Consider the following 17,395-nt stretch of genomic DNA (forward strand, 5'->3'; position numbering starts at 1 on the left):
CTGAGGACCGCAGTGGACAGCAGCAGGTCAATAAAGTATCAATGTTTTTGTTAACTGGTCAAAACTGTCATTGCCCAGGGGGGATTTTATTACCTTCCAGTAAATGTATAGTTTTAGCAGCTCTGACTGAGCACATTCTGCTGCCCAGTTACCACTCTGTGTATTAGCTGGATCTCAGCCACTGTCCGATTCAAGATTTGAACAAATTAAAACATTTCAAAAAATTCATGGATCAGAACATTATATGATGTTGCTGTAGGATGTGTTGCTTACTAAATAATTCATTCTCTCTTTTTATTGGGAAAAAAAGAGACGTTTTGGCGACCGAGTGAAGCAGGAACAACTGTGATCTTTGGCCGAGTCAAATTCTTCCCTGTACCACTCTTAATCCTCCTGTATGTGAGAGAGAGTGTTGGCCGTCACGCACATGGACAGTGTTTTCATTCAGGGCCGATGTGATCACGTAACACACCCACAAGTGACCTGGGAATGTGTCTGGTCTGGTTACACACACTGCTGGTAGTCTACTTTGCTACTCTGGACTCAGAAGTGGTGATGTGAACTCCTATAGTGTTAATTTGATTGAGTTTTATATTCTCAGACATTTCCAATGCCTGATCATTTACCATTTAGACCTTTGGTGGTATTGTTTCCCTCTTTAGTCTTTGTTTTTAACATTGTCCATTTGCTGTGTTGTCAATCCAGTCCTGACTGCTTTTTCCTTAGGTTTTCTATTTAATGGAGAAAGTGACAGCTCATAATAACTGTACAGTTGTTCTTTTATTTATTCCAACCAAGCACTGTTGCCAGACACATAAAATGTGTCATTTCCTGTATGCTGAATAGATTTTTCCCAGGAAAGTTTTAAAGTTTTCAGAATGGTTTGTTTGCTGTTGGGGTAGCTCAGGTAATAACATAACTTTGTTTTTCAAGTTACAAGGAGCCTGAGTGTATTAAACTTATCCTACAAGTAGTAAAATGTGAAATAATGCATATCTGTATGTAACTCACACAGGAAAAGGCCAGTAAATTCTGTGTTCTTCCCTACTGCAACAGACCTACTCAGTGGAAATCAAAATGGTCCTGAACCACAAGGCACATTGTGCTCACAAACCACCCATTTACCTCACACATTTGTAGATGTGTAGGTAATCGCATTTACTCACGCTCCGGACATTTATATGCATCAAGCAGACACCCTGCTCTTTGGATGCAGTGTAATATTAAATGTGGCACATGCTGAGCAAATTCAGATTTCATCTATATAACAAGAATTTGAATGTATTTTGTCATTTTAACTTTTAATAATGATCCTTTTTATGTGCTCATCATTAGTAGACAGCCAAATCCAGAGACAAAAGATAAGGACAGAAAAAGAGGAGCAGTAGAAAAGCACCTTGAAAAAACGAGACAGAGGAGGTCTATATCTGGTGAAAATCTCACTCCTCAGAATACCTTTTTTGAATGTTGGTGCTTTTTTAACACTCTATTTCCACCTCCCTTCTCCTTCTTGTCTCTGAGATATCCGTCTGCAGATGTTCTGCTCATAAACATTAAGAGGCACCTGTCTCTCCTGCTGTGTTCTCCATTAAAGACCTGGGAGTGGTTTGGCCAGCACAGTGAAGTGGTGCTGTCTTTGGTATTGTGTCCTTGCTTCTGACTCATAGTATCTGTTTTTTGTCTGTCCCCCTGGAAGCCCTGTGGACTCTCATAGCTATTTGTCTAAATAACTGTTTCCTGCTGTATGTATAGATCATGCAGCAAATGAGCGACCATCGCTATGACAAAATGACGGTACCTGATGACGTCGCTGCCAACTGCATCTATATGAACCTGCCTAATAAGGGACATGTGCTTCTGCACAACACAGCCGAAGAGTTTCCAGAGAGTGCAAAGGTAATGCTCTTAACATCCATACACTGTAACCCTGTCTCACTCACATATTCATTTACAATCCTGAGGTTGCACCTCTGGGAGAAAGAAATACTGCCATGACAGCCAGACTGGCTCACTGGCTTAGATTTAAGGAGGACTGTCTGTTGTTACTCTTTGTCTTGTCCAAATCTCTGAGCAAAACAACAGGCTGGAGAGGAAAACCCTAATTAAGCTACATGGATCTTGTACACAGACAACTGTTGGTCACCCACAGCCAAGCCTGTGTTTTTTGACAAAGGACTCTGCAGTTTGATGTGCAGTGACCTTTTGTGAACATGGCTCAGACTGCAGAATAGGAGCCAGAGATCCTCTTTGACCTCCTGGGTGCTTTTTTCCCCCTCAGATCTAGAGTTAATCATCAGAATAGTTCTTGAGGTTTCTATACTCAGTGTTTTTATTTCAGCAATGGGTTGAATGTCTACTTGTTTGTGAAACCAGTACCCTGCAGTTCCACCCAGCTCTACAGAACAGTTTAGCTTCTTCTAACTCATTTAGTTTTACAGTCGCCACCTTTATTGGTTTGGTTCACTCTTACAGCTCTAATAAGTGTATAAATATATCATAATGAGGGATATGTATAATAAGGTAATAAACCCCCTGTACCTGCTCAGCATCAAACAGCAGACAATCAACAGCTAAAGAGCCAGATATTTCTCTCCAGAGTTGCTGGGGAAGAGACCAGAGCTAAAAGCAGAGTGACTATTGGATTTTAATTTCTGAGGTGAACACAATTACAGCTCCAAATGAATGTTGCTGTGTGTCTGCAGGATGTGCATATAAGTTGGTTTTTTTAACATGTCAGCAAAAGCCCATTAATACAGGTTTAAGTATCTTAACTTTTTTTCATAAAGAAAAAATGTAATATTTCATCCTAAATAAGCAAATTACAGAATTATACTTGATGCATCTTATTTCTTTTTCTAAACTTAATACTGCTGACTTGGTGCACCGCCATGGCCTAGTGGTCTAAGATCAGTTGTAATATAAGGGAAAAATGTCAAAATATAGTTAAAAAAATAAAAGAAAAAAGATGCTTTCCTGATTGATAATCCAGATGAAATTTAGAAAAAAGAACCTTGTGGATGGATAGAAAAATATTTTTTGTACTTATCATTTCCAAGTTACGTTCTTTCAGGAACTCATTAGGAAAATCAGCACATGAACACATAACTTTAACCCTTCTTAAATTTCTTTCAGACTTAAGTGACCTACTTGCCAACACCTATGAGATCATGTATTTTGCATATTTGTTCTTTTCTGTAGCTTTACCTGAATGATGAGTCTCACTTTGTTTGTTGGGGTTAGGAAAGGCTGAGCAGTAGCTGGGTTATTTAGATGCTTCAGGGTTGCTTTCACTTCAGAACAAGTAAAAGGATTGAACACAACACCCTACAATCTGCAGAGACAGTGCTCAGACCTCAAAATGTACTCTGTGGTTAAAAGCCCAACCCCCGCCAACTATTTTTAGAAGGAAGAATTCACAAAATTATGCGTCTTTGGACTTAAATCCTCAGCAAAGGCTCTGTTTTTTCCAGGATGATAAACTGAGGGAATTCAACTTGAGCATACTAAAAAATATTTGTGTATCTCATGCTTCCTACTTTAGTAGCGCATTTTAATGGACCGTATTAATTAATGGAGCAATATTTGAGAAATGTCTGGTTGCTTTCTGTAATCCATTTCCCTTCATAATGTTCAAACCCACCAGATCTTGGCTTGAAACCCAGATGCTCCCAAACCTGGCGTATAGAAACTGTATCTCTGATCAGAACTGACTAACATGTTACCTAGTACAGAAGGTTTACTTTTTATATGCTTCTCAAGGGACCTTGTTGCCTGTTTGTCCAATGACATGGAGAATGACATGTTCGGTACCTCAGTCACAGAGACACTTTGCAAGACCTGCTCCTGCCTAACTCTAAACATTGTCTGTTCTAATGCCTGGCCTATTTTTATTTTGCTTGTGATGTTACATAAGAGTTCCACATTAACAAAGGCAGGGGGTCATGAGAGAGGATTGGTAGGGTCGGAGGGGGTGGAGACAGGGCATCTCTAATGGGTAGCAGCGCCGACGGCTCTAGAGGATTCATTTTGGAGATAAAGAAAGTAAGTAGACAAAAGGACCAGTGAAATATAGCAGCCCCTACTGTGTGGGACCATTCCATTCCCCAACCCAACATATAAATCTCAACTGCAGTAATGAGAACTTGGCTGGAAGTGATCAGAAAAGGACACACTGGAGGTGGAGATGCTATAAACAGCCAGGCATTTACTCATGTTGTTCTGGGAGAGTTATGCTAAAGCACAGCCTCCCCTGAATTGACTCCTGTGAATATGTGGTCTAATTAGGGTTTTTTTGGATGGCACTGTTAATCATTAGGTCTGTCACTGATCCCTTTGGTCCACACTGAAATGTCATGAAGTTTTGTTTTTCTTTTATACTGTAGTGTCTCCACAACTATCGGACAGGATGTCATGAAACTTGGTACATGCATTCATGGTGCCCAGAGGATGCGTTTCTATAACTTGGTGAACCTCTGACCGTTCATCTAGTGCCAAGCATGAGAGTGACATGTGGTCTAACTGAAACGCACCTCAGCAGCAACTGGACTGAGTGTCATGATATTTGTTTCAGAGATTTATTTCCATCAGGGTGAACTGCAATAACTTTAGTCATCCTTTAACTCATCTAGTGTCGTCGGGTCAAAATTTGGATTTGTCTTATACTTTAGTTTGTCATCAAATACATGCAAACCTAATGACCATCCCATCAGATGTAGCTGCATTTTGTATTAATGACAGTAGCAAATGTTAGCATTTGTCAGATTGTTATAGGAGCACCAGAAATGTTTAATAATTGACAGAGGTAACACCACATTTGATTAACATGTAAGAAAATGCACACTCAGGGTAAAGTCACAGCTCTCCCAGCAGGCGCTCAGCAATCCAGCCTACACAATGCACCATGGGCCTTCCCTGTCACAACAAAAACAAATGCAAAAGAGGTGGTGAAGCCCAAGTTGCTCAAAACACTAAGTGTTGCTGGACATTTTGTTTCCCAGTTAGTTTTTTCCTTGTCTGTGCACGGATGAATTTGTGCCAGAACTTTCTACTGTATCCAAATGTTAGCATGAAATATGGCTTAAAAAGATGTTAGCATTGCTTTTGTGAGCAATTTATTTAGTGTTGCCCTTTAGTCTTGGTTTCAACATTTACACTGTGGGTGAACCAAAGAATCTGACATGAGAAGTGCACTAACACCTGCAGTGAACATGCTACAAATATAAACAAAAACTATATGAAAATTGTACATAAATTTACAATAACATCAGATTTTTAAGTGGCATAATGGTGTTAAATGAGAGCATGTAGTGCCATAGTTCAAATTATTTAGGAGGGCCCTGACCCGTGCTCCTGCTCACACTGCACAAAATATCTTGGGAAGAGGAAGAAGAGTCAAGAACTCTAAGGCACATGGTTGTGGAAGCTTTTTACCAGAGGCTTTGTCAGCCATATTGCATCACGAGATAAGAATTTGTTTAGCTGGTCCCTCTAGCTGTGCCGCAAGACCTTGCTCAGTATCACAGCAGGGTTGAAGAGAGAGTTTAAAGAGAAAAATATCCTGGCTTGGAAGCCTGGTAGGAAAACACTGGTTTTCTTCTGGAAAATGTCCACAGGGTGACACACTACTTTATAAGAGTCTTTTGAGAATGTCGTGATAGTTCTCACTCCCATTTTTTTTATGTGTATTTTGCTGGGAGAGCAGGAACTTGAGCTAAATGCTTGTTCTCTTGCTTTAGATTTCATTTCTCTGCGGGGCTTTTATATCGCAGATTGTTAGAAGTTGAGAAGAAGATTAAACAAATATAAATGTTGCATAAGTTCTGCCTTTCATTTTAGCTACAGCTAGTTGAACTACACTTCAGCCTTTTGCAGTCAGGCTGGCTGGTCAATATCTAACAGTGGCTCACAGATCTGATACCTGAGGGCAGAGTCGGGAAGTGGAACAGGAACAGCTGTTGCCATGACAATGTCTGTTTTCTGTTTTGATTATTTCTTTAATGTAAGGAGACAGACTCTTGGGTCCTGAATATATCAAAGCACAAAAAAAATGTTTTCCAATGATATTTGGCTGAACACAGTGATGATCTGTTGAATTTCAACTGACATAACTGTATAATAACATTCCAAACTGAATTATTTGTAAAGGCATGATATGAGTTTGTCCAATGTCAGCCTTGTCTGTGTGTCCCTCAGGTGTTCGAGAAGCTGAAGGACCACATGCTGATCCCTGTGCCCAATGCAGAAATGGTCAAAGTGGATGGATCGCTCACATGCCTCTCTGTACTCATCAACAAGAAGGCCAACATTTGAGCGTGCTCACCAGGGAGTCTCTCAGTGCATGGTAACAAAGCAGATTTGTATATCTGATCACCAAGATCATCTGACCCCAAGATTTATCAAAACTTTCTTGGTACTTAGAGGAGGGATAGGCAGCGTGTTGTTGCTGAGGGGCAAAGAAAATATATTGTAAATTGAAGAGCCTTCTCCTCTACCTCCCTATAAGAAAAAATACTGAAATTACAGTGAAAGGTCTTATTTTGTTCTTGATCTGCATAAACAGATCTAACTAAAGGCAAATAAACAGGCTTGCTGGTTTGGTAGGTCATGGAGTCTCCCCATGTTAAGCCATGTTTTTGACAGTATTTGTCCTTTAGAACTGTAAGATCATTTAAATTAATTAGAAATGTTTCTGATAAGCTCATCAGAGCCAACCTGCATAGCCCCTACAGTGCTGCTGGTGTGTAAATCAGCCCTTGCTTACTGTTCGATGTTTACAACCCTTTAACAGAACCACACAGAGCAGTGGACCATCAAAACCAGTTGGATTTGTTTGATAAATAGTTTTTGTTGTCCTACCAATATTTCACAGCAGATTTGAAAATGACAAAATTAACAGACATCTACAGTGAAATGTGTTTGGTATTCTGTTCACATGCACCACCAAAAGTGTGATTTAGTTTTTGTGTGTTTGGTTACACAATGCAAATGCAACTCAGTTTCTGATATATTTTTCCAGAACTGTATTTTGGAGCAAGGAGGATGGAGAGATGAAATCCTGCTGTATGAAAACCCTACATGTACCACTGCTGTAGTATGAAAACCTCAATGTCACTTGCTATTAACTTGTATGTTACATTACTTTTCTGTAAATTTGAAGTTCCACATTCCAAATTCCATTGCCACCTGTTGATCTGACCACAGGATGCTTTGATTTCTCATTCAGAAAATGCAGTTCTTGAAAGTCCTTCTGGAAAGAGGAGCGTTTGGTATCGCATTGTTATGATTGCTTTAGCATTTTGTGATTGATATTGAAAGTACTGCCACTGAGACCTGAGGTGCTCTTACTTTTCATGACTATTGCTTACCAATCATTCCCATTGATTGTAGACTAGTGGTGACAGTTTTTGACCCTTAATAATTGCCACCAGCTGCAGAATTTATTCGACAAGGACCCACCTGTAGCTGTTTTGTGGCAGCAATTTTGCATCTCTTCTGTTAAGCATTTGGGGATGCAAACTTAATAAGCTGCACCAACCCTGCAGAGGCCAGTTAAAAACTGCCTGTGTAGGAAATGTACGTTTCCATTACTGTGAGTTGAACTAAGCTTTAATTTAGTCCAAAATAACACATCTGTCTTAATGTACTACTGTTGTATACCTGTATGGAAAAGCAATGGCTTTATTCCTTCTGAAAGATTCTGAAGGCATTGTTGTTGTTGTTTTTACACCCCATTGATTCTACCTGTGTTGTTCATTTCACTGTTCTTTTTCCCATCTAGCAGTTTTTAAACTCCAAAAGTGACTTGGAACATGCTGTGATGCATGTTCCAAGTCACTGACGTCTCTTCCACTAAATCCAGTAGCTCCAAATGTGCTGCAGTGAGTTTACTTTCAGCATGCTGAACAAACTCACTGCCCCTTTGGCGTGTCTATGTGTTGCAGATGTTTAGAGGATGTTGATGAGCTGTTTTAGTGGCCTTACCTTTGTTGTTGCTGAATTCATGTTTGAGGCCTGTGGCTGTGACTACATAGTATATGTTAATATTTAAACTGTACATACACTACATGCTGTGTATACAGTGGTTCAGATGCTGTTCACATCTGAACCACTGTTGTTTCTCCATGTAAGTGAACATTGAGGAAATGACATCAGGAGGTGATTGAATCTCCCTCCTCAAATGTTTACGTATGGGCAAACGAGTAGTGATGAAACATGGAAAGAATTCCTGTTGGGAGGAGAGGCTTGTACGCAAGTAAACAGTGACTGTTAAACTTTCTTTCTCTCAACTGTCTCACGCTCAGCACTCACTCTCTCCCACCCTTAGCTGTTGCCTCATAGATGACTCTGGGCTAATTTATGGCCATGATATCATACAGTCTGGCAAACGCTGTAGACGTGATGGCCTGTGTGACACTAGTACTGTATTTTACAGAAGGCGGCTGGCTGGGTGCAGGTTCTTAGGTGCAGAGCAAAGTGGTTCTGATTCTCAGTTGATTCTAGAAGGCTGAGACTGCCAGAGAAAGTCGTACACTGTCTGACTAGTACTGTGTCAACCAGGGCAAGTAAAGTCATTGTTTCTGAAGCTGTCATCTTGTCTTGGAGTGTTCCCAATTACTGTTAGTTACTTGTATATCTCTGAGCTCTCAAAATCTTTTCTGATTGCTGAGTAGAAATCACAACAGTACAACAACAGTTTAGTACATTTTTGGCTTTTGCCTGGCCAGGCTGTATGAGTAAGTGCTCCCGAAAAGTGTGCTTACTTTGTTCAGGGCTTAATTATCCTCTTACTCACCCCATTAATCATGATGTCATGATTGCCCATGTTTGAACTCAAGCCTCTTGCTTTTCATACAAGTTGTGGGTAGTAATTTTTGAGTCATTTTTAATTGAGCTTTTCGTCTACTTTGTGTACTACATAAACATTTGGCATTCAGCTGTGTTGTACTTTTTTAAAGATTCAGATTAAAATTAGTTGAGCATGTAGAGGTATACCTGTCATGATTAATGTTAATTCTTGTTTTGTTTAACAGCTTTTGACAGTCTATTCACACGTATTGCCTGTGAATACCATAGGTAATACCTGTGAACACACAGGTTGTAGATCAAAAGGTTTTTCCAGTGTGACAAAATAAAAATGTGAATCTGGAACAAACTCTTGCCTTAGCATGGGACTAGCTGAAACAGCAGTCATCTGTCTCTTGGTCTCTGCTCCCATCTAGTGGTGCCAGAGATGCAAGACATATAAAAACAGGTTTACACTTGAGCACAGAACAGTGCAGTAACTGTTCAGAGGCAAGAGAAGCTGCTCAGGTCTGGTGTACTGTAAGCAGTCTGGTGTCTCCTATGTCTGACGTGTGCCCAGGAAAGTCCAAATGGTTGACTTCACAGAAAATACAACTGGAAGAAAAGATGTTTGTTTTATTACCAAAAATACAAAGCTATACAGTAATATACATAGACAACAAAACAAAAAAAAAACATCATGTGGAAGGCAGTTAATAGAAGGATGATAAAAAATTTTAGTTATACCTTAGGTCCATGTTAACTTCCTCAGCCAAGATTAATGAAGACCCTTTTAAATTCATCTTAAAATATTTAACAAAAGAGAAAATACAAGTTAATATAACAAATGTCGTCAAAACAGAAATTAGATGCAATTCATATGCATAATAAAATTTGACAGGAAGTTGCATTCAGATATTTAACTGATTTTCATTGTCGCTACTGTTAATACGTGTTACTCCAGGCAAAGAACAGTGCTCAGAAATGCACCAATTATTGGCAAATTGGTACTGTATTGACTATACAATACAGTCCTCTTGATTACCTTGTAGTCTTACTAAATGTTCTATCTACAGCAGTGTAGTTCTCAGCCCTTAAAGGAAATCTTATAAACAATTATAACAAGTAATATATAATGCTTCTATATTTTAAACAGTATTTGAACCAAATTTATATACTATACCTGCCGTGTATTTAGCTACAAGGGAAATTGGTATACAGGTTCCCTGGTCTCCTGTCAGCAGTGACTTTGTAGTCTAATCTGTCTGCAGCCTCAGCCAGAGGCAGGTAGGAATGGTTAAGAAATTCATTGCCCAAGCAAGGTAGGACAGAGGCTAAACCATCAGTGCAGGGACACTGCCATGTTTGGAGGAGCTCGTCTCCCATCCCTGGCCCTCCTTTATCTGTGACCTGCTCATACACATACTTGTTTCCTTTTGGGAAAAGAATGACACTGTCCTTGTTCACACTCACGTAGTCTGGAAAAACCTCAGTCCCAGGGCTCCTGTCTACCTGTTCTCTGCTGGAGAAGCTTTGCACTGGAGACAGGAGCAGAGTGGATTCATGTGACTTCTTCCCCAGTCCTGAAGCTTTGTCTTCAGAAAGTATCTCCACCACAGATGAAGTGGGTTCTTCAGAGCACTGCTTGGCTATGACTGCAGGACTCTGCAGTGTGAGCACAGCACAGTGCATGTTCAGTAGTTGAAGGCATTGATGCGCATTTAAATTGTTACAGCTCAGTGTAACCTAACTACTAAGACTCACTTAACTTTTACTGCTTGCGTTTAATCTATATTTTCCTCATTATTAGAATATTTACTGTATATTGTATCTACATGGCTAAATTAGTTATAGATAAACCCTTGTCTTACCCATTCCTGCCTGTTGATCTCTGTCAGAAAGCCTTGCAGGACTTTGTCAAGGTTTGGCACTGGTGGCCAAAAATACTGCTTGAGCTTACTGTAAAATATCCAAAGACAAAAAACATTAAACACTGTGGTTTAACAGCGAGTTAAAAAAAAAAAATCTAGCTTTTGAACATCAAGTAACAGTGATTTGAAAATGGTTTTTAGCATATAATGTGTCAAACTACAAATTAATTATTCAGTACAATTTGCACATCATCACAGAGAAGAATATTACATCTTTATCGTTTGTTTTTAAATTGTGTCATCTGAATAAACTATAGTAAGTGTCTGATTGCAATGTTGATGAACAGGAAAAAGATCCCACCTGAGGTACATGGAAGACAAGTAGATGAGGATGATGGCAGTAATCAGAATCGAGACAGGGATACACAGCATCAGCAACAAACCTGCAGAGGTTATTTATACTGCATTAAGGTTTGAATACTATACATAATATTTTATTAGAAAAACAAGAATTGCATTTCATAGGACTGGGGCACAGCAGTGCATTTTCTACATTACTACAGTTGTTACTACACAAACAAATTTGGATAAACTACTCATTGACATTCTTATAATTTAAGATGAAAAAGATCTACTAAATTGCTGCCCTGCATTTGGTGCAAGTTCTCCATTATTAAGTAAGCAAAATGCTTTACAAGGATTTTTGTCAATCGAGAGGAGCTTACCTGTGTCAGTAGAGGTTTGACCAGTGAGCACATCTGACCAGTCACTCCAGTAGCCTGAGTAACGGGACCCATTAGGTTTAGCTCTGACCTTCACACTGTACTGTGTACCTGCTGGAACCTGTAGACATGCTCCAGTCTCTGGATGCTCTAGGGATACTGTCTGCGAACAGAAAGGTTAATATGACATTCACTGGTAAAAAACACACTGGAAGTGGAGAAGTGTCACATAAGCACTACTGAAGCACGATTCAATTCGATCCACAATGAAAGCGATACGTGAGTGGCACATTCTGAGCGTGGACTGAATAAAATTGTGCAACCCCTGTAAGTAACATCTTACCATCCATGCTTCACCTTCTCTGGTCTGGTAGCCCACTTCATACTGCAGGTAAGGCGACAGAGACAGAAGAGGAGCTTCCCATTTCAAGCACAACCTGCCTTTCTCCACTGCTCCTCTCAGATCACCTGGGGCAGGTGTTTTGACTACAAACAAACAGCACACACTCTGTCAGCTGCTGAAGCCATGGTACCACCAGCTTTCTTCACATCACCTGATGACTCATTAGCTAAAAAAATGAATGTAAACCAAAAAAAAATTTCATCAAAGAGGAACAGGACCACAACTCACTCACCGCTATTCTTGAGAGTGAACTCTTGAGTAAAAAAGGTTCTGCTGAGTGTAGGTGCAGTGCTGCTGAGCTTGACCTTGACTTGTCTGGACTCATCTCCATGGAAACGACCCAGGTTGTTGAAGCTTCCATTGGCCAGACTTTCGGTCCATTCTGTCCAGTCTGAAGAATTACTGCAAGGGTCACAATATCACTATGTCAAGTTACAGCCAAACAAATTCAATAAAAAGAGTGTAACCCAAACAATTAAAAACCTTGTGTTCACTGTTTTGGTCAGTACACAAAGTGAAATGCTGAGAGGAAGAAGATGGGAATTTTGTTGCTCACAGTAATGCTACATGTTTAGTGTTATTTGTGGAGGATGTCATTATAAACAACATTAGTGCACGGTTTCCATTACCTAAGACTCTTCTTGTAGAAAAGTTTATACTCATTTTTTCCATATCTGCTCCCATTCCACTGACAGGTGATATTTTGCAAGTCAGGGGTGTAGCAGGTGAGTGAAACATCATCTGGAAAGAGAAAAAAAATAAATAAGAGGAAAAGGCCTTATATGGTTAAGAATGGATAAATGAATGCATTCACTTAAATATTCAAACTTCTTATTAGCACCCACCTGCACTCTGGGGAACTATGGCTTTCACCGGCTGAGACCAGCTGCTCCAGTGTCCTGTGCCTGAATCTGAGGAACATTTGACAGTGACCTGGACCTCAACCTCCTCCCCTGGTACCAGAGACTCTAATGAGGCTAATAAGCGACTCTCCTGTACCTGTAGAAAAACATGCTCAATGAACAAACACTACTAAAATACAAGCTACAAAGTTGAGTGCATTAAACATACAGTATGTCAGAGTAGAAGAAAATAAATCAGTGATATGTTCATTTAATCAATCACTCATACCTGACCCAACAGCACATTAAGGCTACATTCACATTACATGCTGAAGTGGCCCAAATGCCATTTTATTTCCCTTCAAATGACTCAGCTGTAATCTTGGAGGTGTGAACCACCAGCCCAATCAGGTTTTTTTTATATCAGATCTGGGCCATTTGAGGTGGTCCTAGATCTGATCCATATCCAATCTCAGACTATGACACCGCTGTCAGAATTCATGTGGTTTTCTTTAATGTCTCCCTTATGTGCACACACAGTTGTCATCATTTGGTGTCCGCCCCTTATGAACTGATAAAAAAAAAAAAAACGAACATGGAGAAGGGCAACAGTAGCTAAAGGGTCGGTGAAGAGAGGAGGATGTTTCTCATTTGTTGGATCAGGGCTGATGACAACTTCTAGCGCAGACACTTGTCAGGATGGTAGGAAAAAAAATCAATTCACATTAGAATCGTGATTCAAAACTACGAATCTAAATCAATTCACAAACTCCGAAAGTTGATTGTCACAATGTTGACGAAATGAAAAATGCGGAACTCTACCGCAAAGCCAGTGTTGCACACGGACAACTTGCATATACTTGAATTGTGTTGTTCATCTGTAGTTGTGTAACGTTCATATTCAGACAAGGAATTTGTTTGTGTCTATTAATTACTTGATTATGAGCTTTGAAAGACAAGTGCGGAGAACTATGTGAATACTTTGTTACTACTGACGTTGCAGGCACAAAAGTATTTGCATCAAAATATAACCTAAAGTACCAAAAATAAAAAAGTTATTACGCAGACTGGCACATTTAAATTGTTGGATTATAATTATTGATGCATTAATTTGTTCATTTGATGCTGCAGCTGGTAAAGGTGGAGCTAATTTTTATAACCTTATATACTTATTTCAAGTACATACATACTGCTGGGTAGCAATATGTAAAGTACTTGGTTTTGATGATTATCAGGACCAGTTAGCTTTACTATTAAGTGCCATTAGTAGCTCAGTGGGCACAGGACAGAAGTCAGTTGTATGACACAGTAAACTAGGGTAACAGCCAAAATATAGTGCCCTTTTTTGCTTGAATCAAATGTCATTCTGTCTTGGATTGTGGCAGTAAGAATCGGAATCGAAAAGTATCGTGAGTTGGCCAAAGAGTCCCACCCCTAGACACTTAAATACTATAACTGACAACAAAAACTACTAAACAACTAAAATGTTTTGAAATAGCTTCAGTATTTTACTAAGCTAATGTATGAATGTGATTTCAAGGTCACTTTAGTAAAATAATCTGATGTATTGAAGAGTTGTGTACCTCTTTGATCCTCTCTCCAAGCCCCTGAGACGAGTATCGAATCCTATGCATTACAGTACTTCCACAGTAAGTTGTGAGCTTTGTGTGCCATGAAACCTGTAGCTGTCCTGCTTGGCCATTTTGGTATAAAGACACGTTGAAGGGGGGGTCCAACAGAACTAGAGACAAAAAAAACAAAAAAAACAGTTAACGTTACCTCAGGATCCACTGCTTCTGAAAATGATTTGCTGGTGTTTAGGTTAACAGGCCCTTTGTCTTTCTTGGTGTATGACCTTACTGACAGGTGATCAACACACTGGAGGGACATAAGTCTTCCAGTCTGGATCCACCTGGTATTTCTATGATCAACAGCTTGTTATGTTGGCTGCTTTCCTTTTAGTTGGCTTCTTCCTCTTGCCTTGTCATGTGTTTTGTTTTTTTCCACGTGTACTGCAATATCAATATTATAAAAATAAAAATACAAAGAGGAAAACAGCACCTCTTTTTATAATAAGCTTAAAATCATCAAGAAATGTAATATGTATGGCATAAGGTTTGGATTTAAACAAACTATATGTTTACATACAGGTGAAGTCTAGTCTTTTTGGGCCATGTGACAGACCTAGTCACACAGTATGCACAGCAGGTTTAATTCATTATTATTTTTAATTTAATTTTAATTTATATTTGTTCAGTAAATAACCCATGTTTTTCCATTCATTTTTAAAGTAAGTAAATATTCTAAAAGAAAAAATGTCTTACAGTGGTCCTCCACAAAAACAGTCCGCTTGTAGATGCTGATGTTGGTTTTGCACTCCACCACTTCAAGGAGCGTTTCCACATAAACGAAAACATCTGTGTAAGGAAATGAGCAGATATGGAGGAAAGTTCCCTCTTCTGTCGTCTGAACTGCCATATGACACCTTTCTTCTCTGGATGGGCTTGATTAGCAGAAGTGACAAACAGACACTGTGGTTTGTATTAATCAATAAAATAGAACAAGTTAAAAAAAAAAAAAGAAATACAATAATATGCCTAATTCTTTTTGCACTATGGAAACTTTGATTCTTCTATTTATCCATCATGCAATATGATCGGAGAGGGATTGGTCCCAAATTCATTCTGCAGTGTCACATCATCTCCGAACATTCAGTCAGTCATAAAGAACCATTTCCAGCAGTGACAAGGACAAAGAGGAGTCCTGGACTCAACATCATGAAGTCACTCAGAGTGCATGAAAGGAGAGAAGCAAAAAAAAAAAAGAAATACAATAATATGCCTAATTCTTTTTGCACTATGGAAACTTTGATTCTTCTATTTATCCATCATGCAATATGATCGGAGAGGGATTGGTCCCAAATTCATTCTGCAGTGTCACATCATCTCCGAACATTCAGTCAGTCATAAAGAACCATTTCCAGCAGTGACAAGGACAAAGAGGAGTCCTGGACTCAACATCATGAAGTCACTCAGAGTGCATGAAAGGAGAGAAGCAACTGAGAAAATTTAAACCACAGAACTGTGGTAAGTTCCCCAGGATGCTGGTACAACCTACCTACTATGCGCCTGGAAAAACTGTACACTAAGGAAAATTGGTGCCATTTTAAAAACAGGATGATCACAGCAAATGTTGATTTGGTTTAGTTTTTTTTTCTGTTTAGTAGGCTAATTAAATAAAAACTATTCATGGCACTTTTTAAAGCATTGTTGCCTTAATTAAAATTTGAACAGAACTAAGATTAATGCAAACTACAATAAAAAAGAAAAGAATGACTTTAAAAACTTGAACAAATAACACAATAACAGCAAGAATGAGTGAACGAAGTTACCTATATTCTACACTTTTATATTATGCGGAGTGGGGAAGCCAACGGCCACAGGATATTTAAGGTTTGCACTTCAGAGTAATGAACAAAAAATAATGCATAAAACATATAGACAATTCTTAAACAATATGAATGAATGTACTATTCCTATTGTTTTGAGACTCACTGAGAATAGATTTACTGTGTAGAACATACTTGTAAACCTTGTAGAGCAGATCATAAGTCCTGTTGTCTGCAGTCTCAAAGAAGCAGGTGAAGTCCTGTTCTGTCCGGGTGAAGCATTTCGGATCCTGCTCATCCTTGAAGAGCAAAACATCTGCTCCAGTAACGACAAGCAAAACACGTGAGTTTCAGTGGAATAAAACAGGTCCCTCAAAGTCGAACTAAAATGTTTTAACTTGTGAAAGTAAGATGTGGGAACCAGTTAGTGTGTTAGAGTAAGGTTTTTCTGTTTTACAAAACATAGCAGGGACAAGCTGATACAGAACATACTGGCACAAAATATCTTGTTTGCACAGATAGTAACTCCTTTGCCTTACTCTCACCGTTGGTTTGCAAAAGTATATATAAATTTCCCCACAAAACAGTAACTTTAAACATATATATTGCTTCTTTTAAGATTCCTTCACAAACAGAGAATGCTGTGGTTGCTTCCAGATAATAACTTTTGCCTACCTCATATTTTCTGGTTTCCACAAAGTAACATCTTGCTCTCACAAGACTGAAACGCCATGTTTTCAAAGTATGGCATAGCATCAATACAAATAAAGTATAAATGAGAAAAATGCAACTGTAACATTGGACTGGAGTAAGTGTAACTTGTTCTTCAGCTGTACAAAATCAACAAATCATCCTTAAGTCCTACCTTCTCTTGACAGACGGACAGTTCCGTCCTTGCATCGTATCCCAGGCACTAAGCCCACCTGTATCCACAAGCTGATAAGAAGTGTCTCCCACCTGCAGGGAAAATTCATGGTATGTTGTTATGTATCCTAAACTACAATGGCGCTTAAACTAGCACAGCACATGCCTCTGTGTTATCTGTTAAACAGTACATTGTTCTGAATTTGCATAGGTGGGTAGGATTGAGCATTGCTGAGGGGGTAACCCAGTGAGCCACGTTGTGCTTGGCCAGTAAGCTGCTTTGTGTAGAGTGGAAGTAAACACCAAACAAGGCAGTTTGGGAGGACTGATTGAGAGTACAAGTCTTACTCTACATTATATACAGTATGATCTTGTCCAAATCGTAGCATTACAAACTTTTAGCAGCTAATCTTAAATCCAATATTTCCACAGATTGTGCTGCTCCGCCTAATTATGACAAACTGGTCCACAAGTCTGGATAGCTATTGTTACATTAATCCGCAGCCGCTGGTTTCAAACATATA

The 17,395-nt window shown here is 39.2% G+C and overlaps 2 protein-coding genes across 9 annotated transcripts in view; one reads left to right on the plus strand and one right to left on the minus strand.

The window, feature by feature from the left end:
• ddah1 (dimethylarginine dimethylaminohydrolase 1) overlaps nt 1-8,980 on the plus strand; it is a 66,522-nt gene extending 57,542 nt beyond the window's left edge. For 4 of the 5 annotated variants that reach the window (XM_020602870.1, XM_020602869.1, XM_020602867.1 and 1 more), the window contains 2 exons: nt 1,753-1,896; nt 6,193-8,980. In XM_020602870.1, coding sequence (XP_020458526.1) covers nt 1,753-1,896; nt 6,193-6,309 — 261 coding nt within the window. In that variant the 3' untranslated portion in view covers nt 6,310-8,980. The remainder of the gene's footprint in view (nt 1-1,752; nt 1,897-6,192) is intronic. The other variant, XM_020602866.1, reaches the window with a different exon arrangement.
• On the minus strand, nt 7,413-17,079 carry mpl (MPL proto-oncogene, thrombopoietin receptor). 4 transcript variants are annotated; one of them, XM_020602864.1, is made up of 14 exons: nt 16,873-17,016; nt 16,203-16,323; nt 14,944-15,122; nt 14,203-14,360; nt 12,623-12,776; nt 12,407-12,518; nt 12,010-12,179; nt 11,718-11,860; nt 11,378-11,537; nt 11,014-11,095; nt 10,653-10,740; nt 10,255-10,446; nt 9,529-9,584; nt 7,413-9,396 (listed from the first exon to the last, which is right to left on the minus strand). In XM_020602864.1, the coding sequence occupies exons 1-14, from the start codon at nt 16,979-16,981 to the stop codon at nt 9,306-9,308; spliced, it is 1,815 nt and encodes a 604-aa protein (XP_020458520.1). In that variant the 5' UTR covers nt 16,982-17,016; the 3' UTR covers nt 7,413-9,305. The 4 variants fall into 4 exon arrangements, with proteins under 4 accessions (XP_020458520.1, XP_020458518.1, XP_020458517.1 ...); XM_020602862.1 differs by lacking the exon at nt 7,413-9,396 and adding an exon at nt 17,063-17,079 and having other exon boundaries at nt 9,503-10,446; nt 16,873-16,964; XM_020602861.1 differs by lacking the exon at nt 7,413-9,396 and having other exon boundaries at nt 9,503-10,446.
• Between the last annotated feature and the right edge of the window lie 316 nt (nt 17,080-17,395).

Source organism: Monopterus albus, unplaced genomic scaffold, assembly GCF_001952655.1.
Source record: "Monopterus albus unplaced genomic scaffold, M_albus_1.0 scaffold58.1, whole genome shotgun sequence".
Classification (NCBI taxonomy): domain Eukaryota; kingdom Metazoa; phylum Chordata; class Actinopteri; order Synbranchiformes; family Synbranchidae; genus Monopterus; species Monopterus albus.

What these genes read in the sequence shown, in the direction of transcription:
- mpl (XM_020602861.1), bottom strand. Translation starts at nt 16,981, where the DNA reads ATGAATTTTCCCTGCAGGTGGGAGACACTTCTTATCAGCTTGTGGATA. An exon ending in TGTCCGTCTGTCAAGAGAAG is followed by an intron (nt 16,324 to 16,872) that starts GTAGGACTTAAG and finishes TTACTGGAGCAG; the next exon opens with ATGTTTTGCTCTTCAAGGAT. An exon ending in CATAGTTCCCCAGAGTGCAG is followed by an intron (nt 12,519 to 12,622) that starts GTGGGTGCTAAT and finishes TTCTCTTTCCAG; the next exon opens with ATGATGTTTCACTCACCTGC.